Source organism: Halichoeres trimaculatus, unplaced genomic scaffold (assembly GCF_033239565.1).
Source record: "Halichoeres trimaculatus isolate MK-OKI-2021-1 unplaced genomic scaffold, fHalTri1.1 fHalTri1_scaffold_11, whole genome shotgun sequence".
Classification (NCBI taxonomy): domain Eukaryota; kingdom Metazoa; phylum Chordata; class Actinopteri; order Labriformes; family Labridae; genus Halichoeres; species Halichoeres trimaculatus.
Genome location: NW_027437189.1, coordinates 12,443,769 through 12,460,885, shown reverse-complemented (window position 1 = coordinate 12,460,885; position 17,117 = coordinate 12,443,769). Strand labels below are relative to the sequence as shown.

Here is a 17,117-nt window from a genome sequence, read left to right as displayed (position 1 = left end):
AAAGAAAAACATTAAAACATGATCACATGCATATTATTTGATACCCTAAAAAAGTTTTGATTACTTTGACAAAAGTTTTTGATACAAGAGCAGGAGGGCAGCTACTGTTACTGGTGACAGGGGCATTAGGTTGATGAGAGAAAGTGCATGAGCCTTTATTTAAAAAAAGAATGCACACGTATATATGTTATCCTTTTTTCACTATATCTGTAGTGCTGAAGCATGAAATAACTTTATGTGAAACTGATAAGACTGAGCTTTTTTCTGACAGGTTCTTAAAAACAACTGAACAAAATTGTTTTATGACTTAAGTTTATCACTTGATACAAGGAGGTAAAAAGATAACTCAAAGCTTCTAAATTCAAAGTAATACTTATGTAATGCACCCTTAGACCATATAGTTTATGATTGTACCCTAATAAAATGCTGTTGTATGAAAGCTGTGAATAACTTCCATTTGTGTCGCCTTTGCTGCCCTCTTGTCACGGTTCTAACACTCATGTCTTTGTTGATCTTGTCTACATGTCTGTAATGTAAATGTGCAAGAAGTGTTTACTGGTAGAAAAAAAATGAGGCAATGCAGAAGTGCTAAAATCTGCAGTTCATCAAGTTTCCGCTTGAGGCTGGCTCTGAAGTACCGGAAACCACATACACACCAAGCCAACTCAGCAGTTGAGAAGATACCAACATTGTGAGTTCACCCAATCAGAAGCACAACTCACCTGACTGACAGGTAGATACCTTGTAGCTGTTAGTCAGGAAGCTCTGAGTCTGCCCATAGACTTTGTAAAACATGGCCGTAGTCTCCCCAACGTCACCCATATGTTTCTGAAACAGAAAATGAAGCAAATCGGAAATTGCGGCCATATTGGAAGTCGCAAGGACTGCGCATACAGCTATAGGGACCTGTCAGTCATGTGACCTGAGCTTTGACTCTGATTGTGTGAGCTTGCGATCTTAATATCCTTTGAACTGCCGAGTCAGGGAAAAATTCACCCCTGTACAGTGTCTGCCAATAGTAACCTTAGCAATTCAGACAGGAGACATTTTTGAACCAGGCTGTAAACAGGTTAATTTCTGCTTTGAAAATGGCTTCTTTTTTAGCTTGGTGTGTAAATTACTTCCTGTACTTCCGGAGCCAGCCTCAAGTGGACACTCGTGAAACAGCTGATTTTAGCACTTCTGGATTTTCTCATTTTATTAGCCCGGAGGTTGCCGCTTGAGTCTGCCCCACTCATAGCTACTGCCCAGGATTGCTTCTGAACTCTTGCTGTGTCCCAAACCGTGTACTTCTATTTTGAGTACATAAGTGCATTCACACCGACAGTATGTAAAAATGCAGTTCACTGATTTCTTAGCTGTTGCACTCAAAATGGTCAAACCCTTGAGTGTGGAATGGTGGACACTTATCACACTCAATTATTGCCATATTGGCTATGCAGCAATGGATTAAACGTATAACTGTAGCAGTGGATAAAGGCAGTCAAAAATAAAATTTAAAAAATCTGTCTTTTCTAAGATGCTGTTGCTTACTTAGGGATGTTAAAAAGATGTACCAGCATTTTAGTCCAATCTGTTTCATAAGTGCTAACAAACCTCTTACAGGGGCTCCAAAGCAGGAGAGGAGGCAAATACATTGATGTGTGTAAATGCTCAAGTTCAGAGCATTACATATTATTATTGTATTAAGTTGAAGTTCAGTTCCCAATGATATCCATTAAATTGTGACAACTTTTGCCTAAAAATCATTGGTGGTAAAAAAAAAAAGAAAGTCGACGGGTTGTGCCTTTACACAACCCGGAAGAAGAATTCCTCTGTACCAAACCGGATATTACCGAGAAGGAGGGGTCAGAAGTTCTCTCTTACAGCCATCTTGGATATAACATCCCGAGTCGGTGAGTGTCTCCGCTGATAATCCAACATCATCCTGTAGTTTATCGAAAGTTCCCCTCACAATAACAGTATTATGTGTTAGAATAAAATCTGAGTGTTCAGATAATATAGTTATCGTAGGTCTTGGATCCCGCTAGCTATTGATTAATGTGGCGTTGTGCCGCAGTTACCTGCTCAAAATGGGGGAACATGATGATTACCAGTTTATTACCAGTCCTTAATATTACGTTGATGGGCTCTTCCGTTTGTTTAGATAAGTGAAAAAAACATGGGAGCATAGTTGTTAAAGTAGTTACCTCTGATCTACCCAGTGTCATAGCTGACGAAGCTAGGTAGCTACCGAAGCTAACATTAGCTAAATGTTGCTGTCAGAGAGATACATGCTAAGTTAACGCATGGGCTCCGTCACCTGTTCAGATAGCTATTACAACTGACAGTCAGGGTCTGATTTTGCTAACTAATCACTTCCTACGCTGTAAAACGCAGACGTTATATTACCTCTCTTGCTTTGCGCTTTGTAAACATGACATTACGGTAGTGATTCTTAGCTTCAGCTTATATATTGTCTCTTTTCCACATTAGCAACCATGCCCGGCGAAGCCACAGAAACGGTCCCTGTGACCGAGCAGGAGATGCAGCAGCCTCAAGTGGAGACTGGTTTGTATATTTAAGCTTTTCAGAAACCCGCATGTTACACTGCATATCAAACAACAGGGTCCTGGATCTCATTGAAAGGGGACTTATTTAACAAACGGCCATCTGTGATGGGTTATCTGTTGAGGGACAGTGCTGTATGGAGTGTTTACTCAGCTGGTTTGAAACACAGTTGGTCAAACAGGTGACAGTCATTTTGACTGTCACTGGCCACGGTTGTTACTGTATTTTTTGCTGTTTGAAAGATTTCCATTGCTGGTCTTTCTCTCGAGTCTCTAAAAGGAATCCAGGACCCTACTTTTATATACACAAACTCACAATGGTGTGTGGTGAGCTAGCACTGACACTGGGATTTAGCAAACAATGCATGGTGTCGAGTTTGTTTTTTTCCTGTGCACAATAAAAAAAACTCACCATGCAGAGGCTGAATTTGTGCTTTCATGCTGAAAGCACAGATCAATCTTTGCTGCATTTAACCTTGACTGTTAAATCTTTTTGCATAACAACTCTATTCTCCTAAGTATATTTTTTCAAGCACATTTTTTGTGGGTATTATATTTGTAACAGGAAACATGGATTTTAAGCAGCTGGTGTACTTACAGTGGACTTCAACAAAAGTAATAATTGGATAAGGCAGAATTGATTGTTTGTTGACTGAGTATGGATATGTCTGAGACAGTATGTGAAATTGAAGAATCTGATCTTCAGTGGATACAATTACTGGTAAAATTTCACACATACATTTTATTTGTTTTATTTTTTCAACACGTTTCACCTGGAAGCACCCCAGTGTTTTACTCTTGTAAAGGTCTGTTGGTGGGTGGAGGTGCATGTGAATGGGTGGGTCGGGAATTTTTAACTGATCAGTCGCAGAAGGCACATTAGAAATGGCTAACAGGCTAGCTTATTTGCTAGTCCTTTGCCATCCTGCATTGACTGATTTCAGTCAATGTACTACTACAAATCATTCAAAAGTTTTTTTTAAATCTGAATTGGTTGATAAACTGCCTTGCTGCTGGTCAGCTGTTGGGTGGGGCATTGTAAAAGTATGAAACATTACTAATTAGGCCTAACAGTAACAAACTTATGCACCTAATTTTGGCTCAACATCACACTGGACGTGTAAAGATAATCACAAGTGACTTATCTTGTAGATAGTTTCTTGACATTACTTAAATAAGGGCAACTGTTGGGTCGTTATTTCAACGAAGCAACATTAAAAGCCAATATATGTCTGGGTTGTTGTAAATAAATTGGGATTCAGCTTATTGTCACACAATGTCTTCTCTTTGGAAATACTGGAAGTCTTATGGCACTTACCTCACACCAAATCACTGCATGAAGATGGGACACTGGTATTCCTTTGTCTTAGATGCACTAAACACCCCCTTGTTTTTAACATGGGTATACCAAGAGTCACTTCTACGTCGTCGGTACCGTTCACGTGTGGAGCACTTTATTGTTTTTCTTACACACTGAAAGTGAACTTCTCCCAAAACGTCTACTTTGATTGACCTTCCTCTTGTCACTCCTGATGACTATCCTTTATCAGCTTCAGTCTTGAATTCACCCAGTCCCCCTAAGACGGCTGACCCCACAGTAAGCATGACAGCTCCAGAAACCTCAGTTTCTGCTCCGGAGAAAGGATCCTCAGAAGAAGCTAGCATTCAGACTACTGTTGATCAATCGAATGGAGAAGCTGTGATCGAGGAAGTAGTCAAGCAAATTGAGGAGACAACCCTTGTTTCACCTCAAGAAACTGTAGCTGAGATGACTCCTGTACCACCACAAGAGGCAGCAGTGGAGACGACTCCTGTTCCACCACAAGAGGCAGCAGTGGAGACGACTCCTGTTCCACCACAAGAGGCAGCAGTAGAGACGACTCCTGTTCCACCACAAGAGGCAGCAGTCGAGCCGGCAGCTGCTCCAGCTGATTCGCCCGTGCCTGAGGAGTCTGTACCCCCTGCTGATGCTCCTGTGACCCCAGCAGAAAACCTGCAAGTTGAAGAAGCAGCAGCTTCAATTCAAGAGTCCATTGTGGCTGCTGAAGAATTGGCTGTCCAAGAAGCTAAACAGGTTTCTGTTGAAGATGAGCCAGCAGCTGATTTGCCAGTTCCCGAAGAGTCTGTCCCTCCAGCTGAAGCTCCCCTGGAGTCATCCGAAAAGTCGCAAGCTGATGAAGTCACAGCGTTGATTCAAGAGTCAGTTGTTGCTGCTGCAGAGTCAGCCATCCAAGATGTTAAACAGGTTTCCGTTGATGAGCCAGCAGCTGTGCCAGAAAAAGTCCCTGATGACCCAAAACTATGTGCCCCTGAAGAGGTCAGTGTAAACACTGAAGATCTGCCAGCAGCTGATACTCCCAAGACTGAGGTAAAAGAACAGAAGAATTTGGAAATGGCTCAAGATAAAGTGCTGCCCGCTGTTGTCAACGTTGCTGCGGCTACTCAAAATGAAAAACCCAAAAAGGAAGAACCTGTTAAACTTCGTTCAAAAGCCAGTCAGTCAAAGGGGACCTCCAAATGTGACGGCCCACCTCTTTCCACTCACCACCACCTGTCAGGTTGGTTTATCTTGTGTAAAAGAGAGGTGCTGCTTAAATTTACATGCACTTCTTTGGAGGTTTTTTTTTTACAACTGTATATCTAAGTGATACTAGTTCTGATGAACAAAAGGGTATTGCACATCTTAAAATATACAGTACATATGGATTCAGGTCATTCTGATATGCTTTTGGAAGGTTTTTGTCAGGGCTGGTCAGGATCTATTTTGACTCTTGAATTTTCTCCTTTTTCTTCCTTTTTTTTCTTTTACAAAAACCAGCTAAGTGTCCATTAGTTCAATCTTGAAAACCTTAAGTAGCAGGTTCATTTATTCACAGAGGTCTAGCTACCAGAGGGTAACGTGATGCGATGGATGCATTTGGTTATTTACTTTTTTCTAAGGGCATCATGGATTAATACTAAATGTGTTCTTTGTTTGGAAGTAGTTTGTTTGCATTTTGCGTCTGACGTGACAAATCATTTGAAACCCAGTTAGGCTTTTGTGTCCTTTTTCTAACCCTTCAAGGAGAGCGCATCTTGGTTTCTGACCAATTAACCTGCATGAGTTCAAGCTACCCCTTCTTATCCAAAAACTTTAAAGAAATCCTTTTTTTATTCAGCTACACCTACTGCCCCAGCTTCCTCCCAGAATCCCGAGGCAGCTGCAGGTCCTGCAAAGCCCAAAGGCAAAGATGCCAAAAGTGCTCAGGGTCCCTCTGCCCCAAAGGCTGTCCCCGGCAGAAGAAAACGATCCTCCATGTCTGCCTCTTCCTCTTCTCCCATCTCACCAAAATCTGCCACCTCTGCTACCTCAACCACCCCCCTCTCACCTGTAGCTTCTCCCTTAGCTTCCTCACCTGGCAGTGCCTCTGCTAACCAGCCAAACCGCTTCACCCCTAAGGTTGTCAAGGCTGGCAAGCAAGGAAAAGCTAAGAAATCTGAGCCGTTTGTGCCTGCGCCCGTCTCTGCACCTGTGGAGTGTAAGGTGACAGCAGCAGATGAAAAATCAGTCGAACCAAGCAAGCCTGTACCTGCTATTCCCAAGCCTGTTGCAGCCCCTGCTGCTTTCAAAGTTACCTCAAAGCCTGCTGTAGCAGCTCCAGTTTCATTTTCTGATACTCTTGACTCTAGCCTCCCCAAACCTGCTGAAGTAAAGATACCCACTGCAAAAGCTGCTCCTGTTGTTGCTGCTGTTGATGATGAGCTTCCTCCACTTATCCCCCCTGAGAAGCCAGTAAAATTGCCAGTCTCCCCTGAAGCTGAGGCTGTTAAACCTGCTCCTGTTAAGGTTCCCATGCCAGTCGCAGAGGCAAAGCCTGCTCCAGTTGCGGCCCCAAAGCCAGTTGAGGCCAAACTTGCTCCTGTGGAAGCTGTGAAGCCAATTGCTGAGGCTAAAGCCGCCCCAGTCGAGGCCCCCAAGCCAATTGTTGAGGCTAAACCTGCCCCGGTTGTTGAGGTAAAACCTGCTCCTGTTAAGGCTCCTAAGCCAGTTGAAGCTAAACCTGCCCCAGTTGTTGAGGCTAAACCTGCCCCAGTTGTTGAGGCTAAACCTGCCCCAGTTGTCGAGGCTAAACCTGCCCCAGTTGTTGAGGCTCCCAAGCCAGTTGAGGCTCCCAAGCCAGTTGAGGCTCCCAAGCCAGTTGAGGCTCCCAAGCCAGTTGAGGCTCCCAAGCCAGTTGAGGCTAAACCTGCCCCAGTTGTTGAGGCTAAGCCTGCCCCAGTTGTTGAGGCTAAACCTGCCCCAGTTGAGGCTCCCAAGCCAGTTGAGGCTCCCAAGCCAGTTGAGGCTCCCAAGCCAGTTGAGGCTCCCAAGCCAGTTGAGGCTAAACCTGCCCCAGTTCAGGCTAAACCTGCCCCGGTTGTTGAGGTAAAACCTGCTCCTGTTAAGGCACCCAAGCCAGCTGAAAAAAAACCTGCCCCAGTTGTTGAGGCAAAACCTGCTCCAGTTGAGGCTCCCAAGCCAGTTGAGGCTAAACCTGCCCCAGTTGCAGCTCCTGAGGTCAGCAAACCAGTAAAGATTGCTGAACCAGTTGCGGTCACAGCTCCCCCTGCTGAAGCTGCTTTGCCAATCAAACCAGCAGCTGAGCCTCTGCCTGTCCCATCAAAACCCACACCAATCGAGCCTGCTGCTCCCGCACCAGCTCCACGCAAGCTCACGTTTGCTGAGGCAGTTGCAGCGCCTGCTCCAGTTAAACCTGAGGTAGAGGTAATCAATAAAACTCCTTCAGAACCAATTTCAGCACCCAAACCTGTCCCTGCTAAAACCCCAGCCAAGATGGAGACTGTGATCAAGAACGACAAGGGTATTTTCTTCTTTCTCTCTTGTGTGTCTCCTGTTTTTTTCCAACTGTTTCTTCTGCAGGACTGGCTCAGATATTCAGATATGCTTGTAGGATATGAAGTCAAACATGTTTTGCTCTGAATCATAAAATCTTGTCCTTGCTCAGAGATGCTGCTGAGTTTTTGAATGGATTCACTTCATGTTTCCTTTTTTCTTTGCATACTGTCAGCCATCGACTCCAGTGCTTTAATGAAGATTTGTTGTTTTCAGGCAGTCAAGGGCAGTATGGGTTCAGAGTTGGACGTTTCATCTGTAGATAAGGAAGATTTTTGATGCCAAGTTATTATGGCTACTGCACTTATTTTCAACTTTTAAAGTGGGCTTAGTTAAGCTTAAGTAACAGACACAAATTTGAATTCATGTTAACTCAACTTTTTTTTTTGTTCTCCAGGATTGATGCAGCTTATTTCATGATGTGCAGCTGGAAACGGATCAAATGGGTGGCATGTTGTGACTAAATTTGGGTTTCTGTCGCTGATTTTCTTTAGGATCCGGCACTGAGTCAGACAGCGATGACTCAGTCCCTGAACTGGAGGAACAGGACTCTGCACAGACACAGACACAGCAAGCTCAGGTGAGAGTTCAGAGTGGTTTTAGATACTTAAGAGAAATCCAACATCTGCTGCGGGTGTGAAACGTTTTGGTTTGATGCTTTCCTTTCACTCTTCTGTGATGATTAACACAGTGACTTTCGTTCTTCTGAGTCTACTGAAGCCATTTTTTTCTGTCCTGAGAAGAGAAGGTGTTAACACAAGGATAGCAGTTTTGTAGTATTTGATAGTTAAATTCCTGTTCTCAGTATCTTAACAAACTGTGGACATCTGTTACAGCTTGCAGCAGCAGCTGAAATAGATGAGGAACCTGTCAGCAAAGCCAAACAGAGCCGCAGTGAAAAGAAGGCACGAAAGGTAATCATCTCTGTTCCACAAATGTCCGAGCAATTTCTTTTCTTGATTGAAAAATTTGCCACAATTGCTAAAAAAAAAAAAAAATACATTTCTTGCAGGCCATGTCAAAGCTCGGTCTCAGGCAGGTAACAGGGGTCACCAGGGTCACCATTCGCAAGTCAAAGAACATCCTGTTCGTTATCACCAAACCAGACGTCTACAAGAGCCCTGCATCTGACACATACATCGTCTTCGGCGAGGCTAAGGTAAGGCCTGGAATAGTTTTAGCCACACTGATCTTTCTTTCTTCTCCTCCCTCGTTGTGGCTTCTATTAAGGAAGCAGTCTGTTCATTTATAGCTCATTTAAAGATTTTGTTAAAATAAAGAGAGTCAAAAAGAAACAAAATGTCCTTATTTATGTTTTATTTCATTCTATTTCATAGATCGAAGATCTTTCCCAGCAAGCCCAGCTGGCAGCAGCAGAAAAGTTCAAGGTACAGGGAGAAGCTGTTTCAAATATCCAGGAAAACACACAGACGCCAACAGTACAGGAGGAAAGCGAAGAAGAAGAGGTAAGACCTAGTAGAGGTCAGATACGAGTATGCAGATCATAAGTGAGTCATGTCATACATAACGACTCCCTTTTGCATTTTAACAGGTTGATGAGACCGGAGTTGAGGTTAAGGATATTGAACTCGTTATGTCCCAAGCCAACGTGTCGCGGGCGAAGGCTGTACGCGCCCTAAAGAACAACAACAACGACATTGTCAATGCTATTATGGTAAGATTTCAGAAGCCTCTTCCAATGCTATAAAAATGGATTTTGCAGATAAAAATAGAAAACTCTTCAGTGATGATTTAACACAGTGACTTTCGTTCTTCTGAGATTACTGAAGCCAACCCCTCTGTCCTGAGAAGAGAGATTTTTCTTAATACTAAGGAGGAAACTTCTTACATAAATCTGACTGAACTTCTTGTTTTGTGTGTCCTTTGCAGGAGTTGACGATGTAATCGGGACCCTGACTTGGAAGGGTTGAAGAAAGGTTGCTGATTTAAGCTCATTTATACAATTTATACCCAAGATGGAAATAAAGTTGTGGCTTGACAAAATGAAAGTTTGATGCTTGACTTATTTGTTTCAACTTATTATAAGTATACCAGGTTAACAAGACAGTTTGTGGAATCCTTTTACACATAAGCCTGTGGGTCAGATAGAAACCATGCACACATTTTGCAATAGCAGAGAAGATTTGGCAAATTGATCTCATTCATAAGCACAACCCACATACTCTGCTCTGCTGCTAATCCCATGAATGGATGTTCTTTACAAAAGTGGCACCAATTTAAAGGGAAATAAACAGGCCTAATGGTATGATTTATTGCCCTGAAGCACTGTTAAAACAAAAAAAATAATCTACCAAACACAAATTGCCTATTAATTGCCTAAATTAATCAAGAGAAAAAGAAAAAGCTTATTAGGGGTTCTTTATGTTGAGGATTTGTTATTCTTTTTGCATTACATTCTATGAGATTATCTTTGAGGTCATTGAAAATGTAGGTGGGACTGGAATAGTTCCCATGCTTTCCAAAATGCATTTTAAGAGTGACTGTTAATGGCCTGCTACCAGTTTTCAATACAAAGATTTTCAGGTTATAACCACAAATCAGAGTGTGAAAAAATTTAGAGGTCATGTCTCAATATGTTTTTTCTTATTATTTAACCTCTAGAACTTCACTATCCCCTTTCCTCTGTCCTTTAATATTTTGTGACTTCTTAATGAGCTTCTTTGGCACTTTTTGGGTGGGGTAGCTTGAACGCTCACAATTATCATAACTTCCGGTGTATGGATGTCATCGACCTCATGACACCTCTAACATGGCGCCATTCAACCTCTGCTTAGTCAGATTATTGCCACACCCTGACAAACCTGTCCTCTTGGAGTTGGTACAAGTATGCAAGGTGAAATTTATCTTTGATTTGCAAAGTCTGCTCTTATTTTTCTACTGGACATTGTTGGGTTGTTTATTATATTGAACAAAAATATAATGCAGGTTTTTGGACTTCCTGAGGTTTAAACAGCTACATCATGATATGAAATTTTAAAATTGAAGAAGTAATACATCTTCAAGTGTTATACATAAACTGTCAGACTGAGAATGAAACTCAAAAATTGTCAAGTCAACTCTACCCTTTATTCAGAAATGATTTCTGGTTATGGTCACTTAACTTGGTTGTTCAAGAGTTGGACAAAAATGCTGTTTAACTTCCGTTTAGTCGAGTATGCAACATCCTTATTACAGGATCTTGTAATCAAGCATCTTAATGAAAAGAACAGTATAGCATCACGCATAAGCAAGTAGCACCCTTTTTTGCCACACTTGAATTAATTCAGGCTGTTTATTTCTCACTATGTTTGTCAACTAGTTTATTTCTACTCTTACTGCTCTTGTTGATAATTTATTAGATTTGAGTTCATAAAAATAAATAGATACAATAAAATAAAAGTCCTAAGAGACTAAGTTTGAGATCACCAATGTTAACTTAACAATAACAACAACAAAGAAGTCATACTTTAATTTGTCTAGTATTACTTCCATAAAGCACACATTTGTTATTTGAATCATGTTTTGTTTTTCATGTTTCATGTTATCTTCAGGAATTATAAAAAATTGTTTCATAAACCCAGTTATTTGGATGAAATTCCCACAGATGCCTGTTTCTGCCCGTTTTTATTTATTTATTTTTAATAATAATGGGCAAGTTTCCTTATTTTTTTTAACCTGACTTCTGTAGATTTGGGTTTGGATCATTATTTTTGGAGACATTTCAGGAAGATACCCAGACAGTTAAGTTTTGTACCTGCGCATAGCTGATAGTAAATGTGATGAGATTATGAGACATAATATGACATCATGGCACATGCAAATGTGTGTGAACGCATATTTTCAGGACTGTTATGAATTCCAAATGTTTGCCTGCTCAAGAATAAGGTCATTTGAGGTGCTTAAACTGAGTGGTACAGAAAATCCCATTAAATGTGGTCCACAGCAGATTACACAGTACCTCCTTCACATTACCCGCAGCTGTAGATGAAAGCTCTAGAAACGTCGAGTACGCTCCTCCTACGTCAACGCTGCCATTCTCGTCCTTGGATACGCAAGAAGGTCCGAAGTAATCTCGGGTCCACGGGCTAGAGGCGTTTGCATTTGCATTGCTTGATTTTGGACTGCATTCCCTCTTTTCGAGCATTATTATTCTTTTCTAAAGACTCATTGTACTGCGAGAACAAGCTGAAGACATGTGAGTAATAAAAGTTTATTTATAAACAAAGTGCGATAGTATAACCTGCCCAGCTAGCTAACATTAGCCGTGTGATAACATGCTTTATCAAAGGCGGGAGGTTGGCCTCGCCTCAGTGATTTGTAGGCTTACACCACAATGCCGCGTAGTTGGAGCCTTATAATCAGATGAAGAATGAGGATGAAGTGTTCCATTGTAGAAATTTAATTCAACATGCTCTGCTTTCTTTACATGCGAATACCGCTACTTGAGCCTACGGCGGTCGCACCGCATGGCACCATCAACGTAGTAGTTAACGTCAGGGATGTTAGCTTGACGAGCTAGCTGAATGTTCATTCAACGCCTTCAATGGGAAGGGTATAGTTAGAATAGTATGTAGCAAAAGTCTCAAATTCATTGTGATATTAAATATCTGACACATTTGTTGAACATCCAAGTCAAACAATGAGTGGCGGTATGAACAAAAAGTTGTTGGCAACGTTTGTATATTGCATTAGCTCCCGTATACTGCTATGGTTGGTTTGTGATTATTCGTAAGAGGATTTGGATAACGAGGCCAACCGTTGAATGGGAACAGAATAAAGCGCTACTGCATGAATATAGTGTCACCATGACAATACTGGAAGACAAATGTGTAAGTGAGTTGTTATTGAGTAGTTGTAAATGTTTAAATGAATGATTCCGTCCATTGTTACTGTATCAGATGTTACTTAATATGGGGCATGGCTAAAAACTAGTGTGAAGGTTTTTATTTCATATTTTAAAAACCAATATTAACTTAAAATGTTTTAAATCAGTATCAAATGTGGGCACAGATTCCAAATGAGAGTTAATAGAGTGTTAGAATAATTCCCAGATGAGACTGCAGGACGCTCTGTGAGCTTGTTCCAAAAGTCTCGTGCAAATTCAGAGAGATGATCGTGAGACTTTGCTCAGGTTGTGACGTCACAAATTGATTAATCTATTTAAATGGGCAATTCTAACATTTAAAAAAGAGAAATGTGGCTTTCTTGTATGGCAGCAGTGAAAGAGACATTAGAAATTGTGTAAAGTTACCAAAGTGCTATCGTCAGGACATTCCAAAGCCTAAAAGTGTGATTATAACACTTTAATAAGAAAGTTTAGTTAGAGTAAAAATTATAATGGCTGATTCTGACATGTTCTTGATCTCTTTTTAGCTGCACTTGCAAAATCAGTCTAATCTCTACATATATTTACAGGAGGGGAACAGCAGTTGAATTGAGCATTACTTACTCCTAAATGTAAACATCATATGCACGTTTTATCTTGGGGTACACAAGATGTGTAATTTAGTCGACTTTATTTAAGTGTGCATGATAAATTATAACAATATAAGATGCAGTTGTCAATAGAATACTGTTTCTTTTTTTAATCTGCTTTACTTCATGTTTTAGACAATACCCCTGATTGGAACATGTTCACCCTGAATCAAAATGAATTTAGAATATGGCGTTTATTTATCACTAAGGTAGCTTCACCATTTACCCAATCATGAAGTTACAGTTACTAATATGGCCAAATGATCTTAACTTAAAGAGAAACCTGGACTGAACACACTCCAGACACCCACCTAATGAAACATTTTAGGTAAATGTATGTTCCACTTCTCAGGCTTGCTGACAGAAGACCTCACTGTGTAACTGAATGCGGTGTAGCAACCTGATCCAGAACCTGTCAGATGGCAGGCTGCCACCTGCTTTACCTAACTACCAACACATCAGTCAGCTGCACTACTGACCTGTATCATATATTTTTAATGAAAGTCATGTCTCTGATGAGGAGCCTTACTGTTACACAAACACAAAGTTCAGTGACAAGCTGTTTAAATGTATTGATCAGTGGATATCTGTTTTCTTTTAGGCATCCGGCAACTGCCAAGTGGTACGACAGGAGGGACTCTGTTTTTATTGAGTTCTGTGTAGCAGACAGCAAAGATGTTAAGGTCAATTTTGATAAAACAAAGTGTGGTTTCACGTAAGTTTTTCTCACTCTTGTTCTCTTATGAGTTAACCTGTCCCTGTGTTCTTGGTTGTTAACTTTTTTTACTGTTCTAAATCGTGTGCCCTTATTTCTTCTACAGCTGTCTTGGAGGAACTGACAATGTCAAACATGAGAATGAAATAGACCTTTTTGAAGCAATTGATGAGAATGTGAGTAACCGCTAATCTGAAGCTTAGCTGTGATTAATTTTTCTCTGAAACATTAGTCTATGCAGTCTTGAATTAATTTAATTTCTATTTTCCCCTTGCTACAGGAATCCAAACATAAACGCACAGATCGTTCAGTGTTGTGCTATTTACGGAAAGCCCAGCCAGGGAAGGCGTGGCCGAGACTAACAAAAGAGAAGGCTAAGGTTGGTAATACATAGAAGAAAAGCCATGGACAGTTTAAATCGTAGCTTTGTCTGAAACGGTGAAGTAATTTTAATTGAAATGTCAACGATATTTGAAAGCATCAAAACACTGTTTAAAGAACTTTGTGTCTCCACAGCTGAGTTGGCTCAGCGTCGACTTCAACAACTGGAAAGACTGGGAGGATGATTCAGACGAGGAGATGGGCAACTTCGATCAATTCTCAGATGTGAGCACTGTGCATTGATTTAGTAGTGGTGTTGTTGATTAGCATTTTGAATACATTTGCATTTGGCATAATTGATTATTTAAATACACAAAGTCTGTCTACATATATCCACACATTACTTGAACAAGGGTAAAACTTCAAAAGCAAACCAAGAAAGTTTATACTTTTGTCCTAGAAAATGAAGTAAACACTTCTGTGGATTTTTTTAGATAGTCTACTCACTAATGATGTAATCTGCTTATTTTTGGTATATGAATTTGAAAACTGAGTGCAATTTGATCTAGTTAACACAAAAATGAGCAGGCCTCTCGGTTTGAATGATGACAACTTGTAAACAAATATTTTTCATTCTTTTCTTCTACAACCTGCACTATTGCACTGTATCAACTGGAGATATGACCACACAAAAGTATGAAGGAAGGGAACATGAAACTACAAATTAGTGTAGTTCACAGTTAAAGCTGTTAAATTAGCTTTAATTAAAAAAAAAAAAAGTCAGCCAGTTTGAACTACTGTGTCATTCTGTGTGCCAGCTTGACAAATCTGTTTCACCTCTAGACCAAACTTAAAGGTGTCATGAATGGGATTTTTCAGTTCCTGTCTGCAAACACACCATCCAATTGACTCCTCCCCCTGGGAGCACAACGGTCAGAGAATGGCTGTGAGCTTGAAAGGGGGATGGAAAAAGTAGATTAATTTCAAAAAATCTGATCTGCCAATGTATTCAGTGGCTCTCTACAGTGAAACTGCTGGCTGGAGCCAATACCAAAATGTCAAAAAAAATTGACGCTCTGAAATATCCTGCTCTCTGCAAAAATTTTGAGGAGAAAAAGGGTAAAAATACAAGCAAAGGAGAGAGTTCTCATTCATACGCTATTGCAACTTTTGTACTGGGAGGGCTAAAAAAATATTTTTGTATCATCAGTGTGTTCTTAGTCTGTTTGAGGGAAATCCTCATGCCTGTATATCTTTTGCTCAGCTTTGTCTTGTTCAAGTCGCTTCTTATTTTTGATCAGCTTTTGAGTAAAATAAATGACATGGCTTTTATGTTTAACCTTAAAGATGATGAACAACATGGGAGGCGAGGATGACCTTCCTGATCTAGACGGTGCAGATGATGTAAGCATTTCTTTTCTTGTACAAGTATTCCTACCGTTGGGGCATCTACTGTCTAATATAACTGATCTTAGAGCAGATAATAGTCTGTGTCAGTATGGATTAGGCTGTTGTCTTTCTTTAGCGGAACAATTTAATCAGATGCAACATTTCAAACCTGCTCTCCTTTATCTTTGTAGGATGATTCTGCAGATAGCGATGATGAGAGTAAGTATTCATAAATGTACCTCTCAAGGTGATGACTGATGGATTTGATTTTTATAGAGGTAACGTTTAATGCCTGTCTGTTACACTTCTCTTTCAGAAATGCCAGATTTGGAATAGAAGACTGTAAGACTCTGGGGAGAAAATGGAGGAACGAAGGACAAGGGGAATCATAAAAAATGTATATCTTGAAATCAAAGGCAGTGACAAAGTGTACATATGAGTCAGTAGCCATATTTAAATCCATAGCCTCAGCTCCAAACTCTTGACCAATCAGTCCACTGAAGGTTGATATGCATGGTATTGTACAGAGCAGCTATCTCCACTTCCATTTGCTGTACTGCACCTTTTTGGGTATCTTGTTTTACTGTTAAATATTACAAGTAAGCACACATTATTTGTTGGAAAAGCTTTATAGTAGTCCTCAAATGAGCAATACATGTTGAGAGAAATTGTTTTCTAATGAATTGTGGTTCAATATAATTAGGCCGACTTCATTCCCAATGTTATATTAAGTTAGTCACTGGGTGTAGTTTTATTCCATGATTGACAAAGACACTATATATGTACTTCAGGAGATTTAGATACATTTTATGATTGGGTTCCTCTAAAGCCTTCCATATGCCGTGAATTAGATATCCAGGAAGCCAGTTCATGTTTCTTGCGGTTAAACCTTCCAGCTTACATGTGTCCCTCCACTTCTTGTTTAACTTTTTTTCAATTGGAATACACTGAAATTGTTGCAGAGTTCTTTGTATTTTCTGGGTCTTTTTTTGTAATCCATGTTAATTCCGCACATTTCATATTTTTAAAGCACTTCTCTCTATCCCTACCTAACATGTACACTCATGTTAGGCTGCAGAAACAAGGTGAAGTGTCTTGCGTCATTTATAGAGGTTTGAAGCTTGGTTGGACCTCAGCATCATCTGGTTTGTTGCTATTCTCCAGGTTCTTTCCTTTTCGTTCATTCATCTAGAATGATCCTCCCTTCTGTGAATGAGGGAGTGTTAGGACGTAAGGTGTGATGACCAAATTATATTTGCACTGTCAATAAAATGTAAGGGGAGACAAATGGTGTTGAATTACAGTGAAAATCCTTTTTTTTATTGTCTACATCTTTCTAATAAACTGTTCAAGAATCATTTTATTTCCCTTTCTCGTGTATTTTTTTTTGACAGTTATATGTTGACTTGGTGTAAGTTTTAAGGGAAATGGTAATTAGTTTAATAAGGAGATATACTTGGAAAATTGATCGTAAAGTGGACCATTTTAATGAGCTTTTTTTCTTGGAACAAATGTAATTTATGTAGCTGCTCCTAGTCAAGTGACTTAAGCTATATTGTTTCTCTATTCACTGACTATATTTTAAATTAAGGGGTTTCTTAATTATATAAGGTGTATAAGAAGTACTTCAATATATATGAACTTAATTTTAAAGCCTCAGTTAAAACCTTAGTACTCTTAAGTTCTTCTTGAAAACGGTTTGCTTCGGCACTAGGACCCAGGTGCCTCAAGACTCACGGCCCAGAAAATTAGCATACTTCCTCTTTAGGCCTTATTTCCTCCATTTCGTTTCCGA

At 40.2% G+C, this 17,117-nt stretch overlaps 3 protein-coding genes and 2 non-coding genes across 7 annotated transcripts; all 5 read left to right on the top strand.

The window, feature by feature from the left end:
- Positions 1 to 1,796: 1,796 nt before the first annotated feature.
- On the top strand, positions 1,797 to 9,431 carry LOC141799102 (nascent polypeptide-associated complex subunit alpha). Of its 2 annotated transcripts, XM_074681202.1 has the most exons (9): positions 1,797 to 1,895; positions 2,476 to 2,550; positions 4,100 to 5,107; positions 7,917 to 8,002; positions 8,259 to 8,336; positions 8,435 to 8,581; positions 8,760 to 8,888; positions 8,975 to 9,097; positions 9,313 to 9,431. In XM_074681202.1, exons 2-9 carry the CDS (start codon positions 2,481 to 2,483, stop codon positions 9,325 to 9,327), a joined length of 1,656 nt encoding a protein of 551 aa, XP_074537303.1. In that variant the 5' UTR covers positions 1,797 to 1,895; positions 2,476 to 2,480; the 3' UTR covers positions 9,328 to 9,431. The 2 variants fall into 2 exon arrangements, with proteins under 2 accessions (XP_074537303.1, XP_074537304.1); XM_074681203.1 differs by lacking the exon at positions 4,100 to 5,107 and having other exon boundaries at positions 1,802 to 1,895.
- Positions 5,114 to 7,910, top strand: LOC141799100 (uncharacterized). 2 transcript variants are annotated; one of them, XM_074681201.1, is made up of 2 exons: positions 5,114 to 6,909; positions 7,039 to 7,910. In XM_074681201.1, the coding sequence occupies exons 1-2, from the start codon at positions 5,845 to 5,847 to the stop codon at positions 7,507 to 7,509; spliced, it is 1,536 nt and encodes a 511-aa protein (XP_074537302.1). In that variant the 5' UTR covers positions 5,114 to 5,844; the 3' UTR covers positions 7,510 to 7,910. The 2 variants fall into 2 exon arrangements, with proteins under 2 accessions (XP_074537302.1, XP_074537301.1); XM_074681200.1 differs by having other exon boundaries at positions 5,114 to 7,910.
- Positions 8,092 to 8,166, top strand: LOC141800085 (small nucleolar RNA SNORD59). The gene has a single exon (XR_012599290.1). It is a non-coding gene; the product is annotated as a small nucleolar RNA SNORD59 (small nucleolar RNA).
- Positions 9,161 to 9,235, top strand: LOC141800086 (small nucleolar RNA SNORD59). Its single transcript, XR_012599291.1, has one exon. It is a non-coding gene; the product is annotated as a small nucleolar RNA SNORD59 (small nucleolar RNA).
- Positions 9,432 to 11,429: 1,998 nt separating the features above from the next.
- ptges3b (prostaglandin E synthase 3b (cytosolic)) lies at positions 11,430 to 16,685 on the top strand. The gene is made up of 8 exons (XM_074682327.1): positions 11,430 to 11,617; positions 13,499 to 13,612; positions 13,719 to 13,788; positions 13,893 to 13,991; positions 14,129 to 14,218; positions 15,281 to 15,337; positions 15,514 to 15,541; positions 15,639 to 16,685. Coding segments are annotated over exons 1-8 (480 nt in total). The 5' UTR covers positions 11,430 to 11,615; the 3' UTR covers positions 15,659 to 16,685.
- Positions 16,686 to 17,117: the final 432 nt, after the last annotated feature.

What these genes read in the sequence shown, in the direction of transcription:
- LOC141799102 (XM_074681202.1), top strand. Translation starts at nt 2,481, where the DNA reads ATGCCCGGCGAAGCCACAGAAACGGTCCCTGTGACCGAGCAGGAGATG. An exon ending in CACAGACACAGCAAGCTCAG is followed by an intron (nt 8,003 to 8,258) that starts GTGAGAGTTCAG and finishes CATCTGTTACAG; the next exon opens with CTTGCAGCAGCAGCTGAAAT. An exon ending in TCGTCTTCGGCGAGGCTAAG is followed by an intron (nt 8,582 to 8,759) that starts GTAAGGCCTGGA and finishes TCTATTTCATAG; the next exon opens with ATCGAAGATCTTTCCCAGCA.
- ptges3b (XM_074682327.1), top strand. An exon ending in TAACAAAAGAGAAGGCTAAG is followed by an intron (nt 13,992 to 14,128) that starts GTTGGTAATACA and finishes GTGTCTCCACAG; the next exon opens with CTGAGTTGGCTCAGCGTCGA. An exon ending in ACTTCGATCAATTCTCAGAT is followed by an intron (nt 14,219 to 15,280) that starts GTGAGCACTGTG and finishes TTAACCTTAAAG; the next exon opens with ATGATGAACAACATGGGAGG.
- LOC141799100 (XM_074681200.1), top strand. Translation starts at nt 5,845, where the DNA reads ATGTCTGCCTCTTCCTCTTCTCCCATCTCACCAAAATCTGCCACCTCT.